Below are 6812 nucleotides of genomic sequence, written 5' to 3'. Positions count from 1 at the left end.
GTAAAACATGTAATAAATAACGCACAAGGAACGAGACAGGAACAGCATCAGCAAACAGGTAACGCAAACAAAAAACTATTAATGCAGAAGGCGGGGAACAGAGCTGGGGAACAGACAAATATAGGGGAGGTAATAAACAGGTGATTGAGTGAGTCCAGGTGAGTCCAATATCGCTGATGCGCGTGACGAGGGAAGGCAGGTGTGCGTAATGGATGATAGGAGTGCGTGATGCAGGGCAGCCTGGCGCCCTCAAGCGCAAGGGGGGGAGAGCGGAAGCAGACGTGACACATTTGCGGTTCTCAAACTGTTTTACAGCTCTGAGCCCAAAGCAGATCTTGTCTGCTAAATAAACTAGTGTAGCCCACAGCCACTTGGCATAGACAGATCAGAACCTAACAGAAGGACAACTCAAAAGTATGCTATTCTGTTCTTCTGAAATACTGACTACATTTTCTTATCATGTTTCTTATAAATAAATACTGGATTTATCGTGAAGGTGTAGGCTATATTACATGGATTGATTAGACTTCGCAAAATGTAGATGTTCTAAAGGTCTGCATTAGTGGCTTGTTAGGCTATGTGTGGAAGCCAGGAGATGCTAAATGTATTTGTTAATTAATGGTCAATTACCGTGAGACTGACAGTTGCTTGACAATCACCGACTGACTAAATGTTGTGAACGCCACAGCCCTAGTTGTGTCAATGCCAGGCTATAAAATAAAGTGTTGCCAAATGATCTAATAATCCTACATCATTTCATAAGAACTACTAAATGGCCTAGGACTGCGTTTCTGAGAGTTTCCCAAACTGTTCATGTTTCTCATGGGGTTGAAGGGTGTGGTATTCATAAGGGAAATAGTTTGTACTTAAATAGTGAGGTAAGAGTCAGTAATGGTGACACATTATTTGAACCCGTAAATCTATTAAGAAATAAGTGATCAGAGAAAAGCTTTAGAAAAATCACAAAAGCTTTACTTTCCCTTTCACATGAATTGTCATTGAAAAATAACTTGACATTATATTATACAAATACTGTAAAACTCCCCCTGTAAAAATTCTAATACAAGATTTATGCTGCCATCATATAAAATGAAGTCCCTCGAGCAGTATATTCTTCAATAAAGTACCTCATACTGTGAAATTATTACAAATTATTATTGTTTCAGTCAAAATGTTCCAGTGAAATGACTTTCCTTACTGATCCACAAATGTCCAGACATCCAGCTGATGAGACACTAAGTCAGTAGCTGCTACTTGATATGGCCTTGTTACATGAAAGATTTCTTTACAACAGTACCAAACATGATGCCTCTCACTGGAAATAGAAGATCATCCTTATTCCAGAAACTACAGAACGTTGGATGCTATTTAAACATTCTCTCAGTTAACTTGCAACATATTTTTGATTTGCTTGGAGGTAGTCTCGTCATTCAGATGTTTTGTTGTGTACCTGAACGTGAAGAAAGAGAGTACAGTCTGAACATCTATCCAAAACAACTCTAGTGTTACCTAAAAACAATATTAACAGTAGATTGCAGCTAAATGGTATAAATCATCTTAACATCCACATATTTGCTCTGAAGAATTGCTGAGTCATTTGATGTACTGATGGAAAGGTCTGGACTCTAGGGTAAGATAACATAGATAAGAAAGCATTTTATTGTCTGCTTCACAGAAATGTGCCTCATAAATAAACTCCTCACAGGACATAAAAATAGATAACATACAACATACAAAAGCATGTGGCAGGCAGGGGACTGAACAGAGTGGCTTAAAAGTCGGAATAAAATATCATCACTACTGGAAAAAGTGTTCAAGGACAAATCAACAACATGCTAGTATAGTAGTGGCCTGAGGGCACACACTTAATGTGTTATAGCTGCTGCCTTACCAGGAACTAACGGGGATCCTTAATAAATACAAATACAAACACAAACAATGTAATATAACATGGGTGGACAACTTCAGTCATGGGTGGCTGCAATGCCAAACTCTTACACATCTGATTAATCTAATCATGGTCAACTTTGAAGACCCATAAATTGGTTGATTACATGAGTCAGGTGTGTTAGTGTGGCCCTTTACACGGAAGTTGTGACCCCTGTCATTGAAAAGTAATTTAACATGTAGTTAGCATGTAAGTACACACACACTATTATACATTCAAGTTGGCAGCATGTATAGGACAGAGAAGCCACTTACCTGAGAGCATTTAGCAGGCCTTCCACACTGCTTTGAGGCTGATCCTTTAAGACTTTGATGCACCCTTTCATCTATATCAAAACAAAGTCAGTTACACATTTATGGTTCCATATGTCAGTGTCCCTGTATGTATTCCTGCGGGATCCCTAGGAGGTGCACATTTTTGTTTTAGCCCAGCAGTAACACACCTGATTCAACTAATCATGGGCTGGTTGTTAGTGGATTATTTAATTTGTGTTGTTGGACTAGAACAACGTTTCCCCTCCCTGTTGATACAACAGTGATATATTAAGTCGTTTTTCAGGTATGACAACATCGGGGGCTGTATGTATTAAGCATCTCAGTGTAGGAGTGCTGATTAAGTATCACTTTGGCCTTTTAGATCACAATGAATCAGATTACATAGACAGGGGAGAACTGATCCTAGATCAGCAGTCCTACCCTAAGACGCTTGATACATACGGCCACAATAAATGTCATAAGAACTCTGTTAACGCACCTCGATCTTGGAGGACTTGATGAAGGCTCCAGCAGGGTGAACATAGTCATAAAGAATGATCACTCCCACCATCACACGCAAACAGAAGGACACAGTATCCTCGCTGGCAAAACGGCTACGGTATTCCCTGTGGAGGCACACACACACAAACACGCGTGTGCAAAGATACGTGTGTAGACACACAAGCGTACACACGCAGTCACATGCATGCCCCCAAACACACAGACAAACCAAAAAACAAACAGCATTTTTAGATAATGTTTAGTGTTCAAAGAAATTAAACCTCAAAGCAGATGCAACAAAGCAGACAGACTTCATGGTAGAAAGTACAGTACAGAGTCATTTGTGATCTGACTTTCTGAATGTCACAGAGGGGGAAATAAATTGGACTAGAAAAGAGGTCTGTCTCACGGAGTTTCCAGCATGACTTTGCATACGCTGGCCATCGTGCACAAGCAGTCCGTTGTGTTTTCAATGGGTAGATCTGTGTTCTGGTCAAATCAACAGAAAACACCATCTTATTGACACACCTTTTGTAACCTTTCACATTGATGTTTTCCTAAAGCAAAACAGCACTAAACGGTGCAATTTTATTTGACTGTGCGATTCTGTTTAAAGAAAAACTGCTGTACGATAAGCCAGAAGATGAGAATAAACTACGTAGCTAACATATTTTGCCATGTTTGTTTTCCATGATCACTGTCAAATAAACTGATACTGTAGCTCCCTCTTTATCAGAGACAGATGCTGCCCTGTTCCATTACATTTGGCAAATTACAATTTAACTAAAGTACCATCAAGTTGTCCAGTGAACTGCCTATCCAGGACTTTCACACTATGAAATAGGAGCTATTATTCTTAAACAATGTAATGCTTTTTCACTTACGTCTGAAACAAACTTTGTTGTAGCGTCGCTTAGCGTTTTCAGCATGGGCGTGGCATTGGCGTAGAACAGAGACATCCGATTGGCCAGCTCATTGTTGACTTCGTTCTCCTCCTCTGCCTGAAAGCAAAAGAGTGGAGGATTGAATCAGATCAGTGGTAACCCATGTTAGCAGACAAACACGTAGCTTTTCATGGATTTTGTTTCAGCGGTGTCTGAGATGTAACTGCGTTAGAGCTGTCAAATCGGTGACCGCATGGCTGATCTTATGGTCATTGTCACAAAACAAAACCGTCCTTATAACCCACAAGAGTTAGAAGCTCTAAACAAGAAAGTCAGGCTATCTAGAAATAATGACACTCAAATGTAAAATCATTAAAGAAACTGATAGGGATTTCTATCAGCCTAATTGAGGTGTAGAGTACATCATGCATTCCTGTGTTCAAACTTGTAATGTGGCTGCATGGGATTTCTACTAATGTGACTTGGTGAATCCAATGGCAATGTCCGCGATAAGTAACGTAAGGAGCCGCTTGTGTATTTGACAGCTCTAATGTAGTTATACCTCAGACACCGCCTAAACAAAAGCAATGAAAAGCTATGTGTTTGTCGGCTAACATGGGTTACAGCTGATCTAATTGAATCCTGGCCTTGGTGTCTTTCAAACAAAAATAGAATTGAAAGAAGTATACAGCAGGATTAGTGCTGTTAGGATGTTATAAATGTTTTATCATTCTTTAAAAAGTGTTAATATAACACCCTACTTCACAAGAAGGCCGGACAGAAAAACACCAGCAAAACTTATGGCTATATCCTTAAATATTGCACTTAAATTATTATTTATTTTTTTACAAATATTTAATTTAGTATATCATTTCAAATTCGTATGCAAAATACAGTTGAAGTTGGAAGATTACATAGACTTAGGTTGGAGTCATTAAACATAATTTTTCAACCACGCCACAAATGTCTTGTTAACAAACTATAGTTTTGGCAAGTCGGATAGGACATCTACTTTGTGCATGACACAAGTAATTTTTCCAACAATTGTTTACAGACGGATTATTTCACTTATAATTCACTGTATCACAATTCCAGTGGGTCAGAAGTTTACATGCACTAAGTTCACTGTGCCTTTAAAGAGCTTGGAAAATTTAAGAAAATTATGTCATGACTATAGAAGCTTCTGATAGGCTAATTAATGTAATTCGGAGGTGTACCTGAAGGTACCACGTTCATCCGTACAAACAATAGTACGCAAGTATAAACACCATGGGAACACGCAGCCGTCATACCGCTCAGGAAGGAGACGCATTCTGTCTCCTAGAGATGAACGCACTTTGGTGCGAAAAGTGCAAATCAATCCCAGAACAACAGCAAAGGACCTTGTGAAGATGCTGGAGGAAACAGGTACAAAAATATCTATATCCACAGTAAAATGAGTTCTATATCGACATAACCTGAAAGGCCGCTCAGCAAAGAAGAAGCCACTGCTCAAAAACTGCCATAAAAAGCCAGACTACGGTTTGCAATTGCACATGGGAACAAAGATTGTACTTTTTGGAGAAATGTCCTCTGGTCTGATGAAACAAAAATATAACTGTTTGGCCACAATGACCATTGATATGTTTGGAGGAAAAAGGGGGAGGCTTGCAAGCCGAAGAACACCATCCCAACCGTGAAGCATGGGGGTGGCAGCATCATATTGTGGGGCTGCTTTGCTGCAGGAGGGACTGGTGCACTTCACAAAATAGATAGCTACATTAGGAAGGAAATGTATGTGGATATATTGAAGCAACATCTCAAGACATCAGTCAGGAAGTTAAAGCTTGGTCGCAAATGGGTCTTCCAACAGGACAATGACCCCAAGCATATTTCCAAAGTTGTGGCAAAATTGCTTAAGGACAGCAAAGTCAAGGTATTGGAGTGGCCATCACAAAGCCCTGACCTCAACCCTATAGAACATTTGTGGGCAGAACTGAAAAAGCATGTGCAAGCAAGGAGGCCTGCAAACCTGACTCAAACCAGCTCTGTCAGGAGGAATGGGCCAAAATTCACCCAACTTATTGTGGGAAGCTTGTGGAAGGCTACCTGAAACGTTTGACCCAAGTTAAACAATTTAAAGGCAATGCTACCAAATACTAATTGAGTGTACTGTATGTAAACTACCCATTGGGAATGTAATGAAAGAAATAAAAGCTAAAATAAATCATTCTCTCTACTATTATTCTGAAATGTCACATTCTTAAAATAAAGTGGTGATCCTAACTGAACTAAGACAGGGTATTTTTACTAGGTTTAAATGTCAGGAATTGTGAAAAACGGAGTTTAAATGTATTTGGCTAAGGTGTATGTAAACTTCTGACTTCAAGTGCAACTTGTGAATTTTGGGCAATTCATTCTATCAAAACTGTAATAAGACATTACACAGTCAGCACACTACTTGCTGTGCTGTTCTGCATGCATTCTACATGTCATTTTACATGCGCTCTTCTGCCTCATTACATAGGCCCTCAAGTAATTATTCACAAGTCGCATGGGCTCTTAATTGGAGACACAAGGTCAATGATCCCCTGTCTCGTCACCGCCCATGGGGCTTTCCCTTTGACCAATGGGAGGATGAGGTGACTAATGTACTACTGTTAGAATCCATTTACTGTGGGTATGTTTAACTGTGTGTGTGTATATACAGTATCAGTCAAAAGTTGATATGAAAAAGTATGCACTCACAAATGTAAGGCGCTCTGGATAAGAGCATCTGCTAAATGACTTAAATGTAAATGTACACTCACGGCAACATTGTTGATGCGCATGCGGTTGAGTGTTCTCCTGTAGTAGCTGAAATCATTCTGGATGGCAGGGTTCGTCATCTGTAGTAGAGGGTGCAAATGTTAACACAAAATCACTCATGATTATCTTCAATGTCCCACAGTGGGGAGTTGAGGAGGGATTGTGCCAATTTGAAATCCAGTTATTAGTACTTAGCCTGTCGTACTAGCCTATCTCCTGAACTCTGACTGTCTTGATGGCTAGTTGACTATTTAAAACAGGTGTGTTCATGCTGCGCTAGAACAAAAGTGTGACAGCAACACTTGCTTGCTTAAAAATATATAATTCTTGTTCACAATTCATTGTATCCTCTGTCTCGCAAACAAACATAACAACACCTTAGCCAAGTGCACAGACGAAATATAGCAATTTGATGGCATTTCAAGCTGAGGAGTGAGA

At 39.7% G+C, this 6812-nt stretch overlaps 1 protein-coding gene across 1 annotated transcript in view; it reads right to left on the bottom strand.

The window, feature by feature from the left end:
• Positions 1–950: 950 nt before the first annotated feature.
• LOC139386960 (family with sequence similarity 49 member Ba) overlaps positions 951–6812 on the bottom strand; it is a 54311-nt gene continuing 48449 nt past the window's right edge. Inside the window, exons 6-11 of the mRNA XM_071132871.1 lie at positions 6377–6454; positions 3588–3704; positions 3113–3192; positions 2702–2828; positions 2203–2273; positions 951–1450 (exon numbers count right to left, since the gene is read on the bottom strand). Of these exons, the coding sequence (XP_070988972.1) occupies positions 1381–1450; positions 2203–2273; positions 2702–2828; positions 3113–3192; positions 3588–3704; positions 6377–6454 (543 nt within the window). The 3' untranslated portion in view covers positions 951–1380. The remainder of the gene's footprint in view (positions 1451–2202; positions 2274–2701; positions 2829–3112; positions 3193–3587; positions 3705–6376; positions 6455–6812) is intronic.

The sequence above is a fragment of the Oncorhynchus clarkii genome, chromosome 28, assembly GCF_045791955.1.
Source record: "Oncorhynchus clarkii lewisi isolate Uvic-CL-2024 chromosome 28, UVic_Ocla_1.0, whole genome shotgun sequence".
Taxonomy (NCBI): domain Eukaryota; kingdom Metazoa; phylum Chordata; class Actinopteri; order Salmoniformes; family Salmonidae; genus Oncorhynchus; species Oncorhynchus clarkii.
Note: the sequence above shows the minus strand (reverse complement) of the source record. Positions and strands in the feature narration are given on the sequence as shown.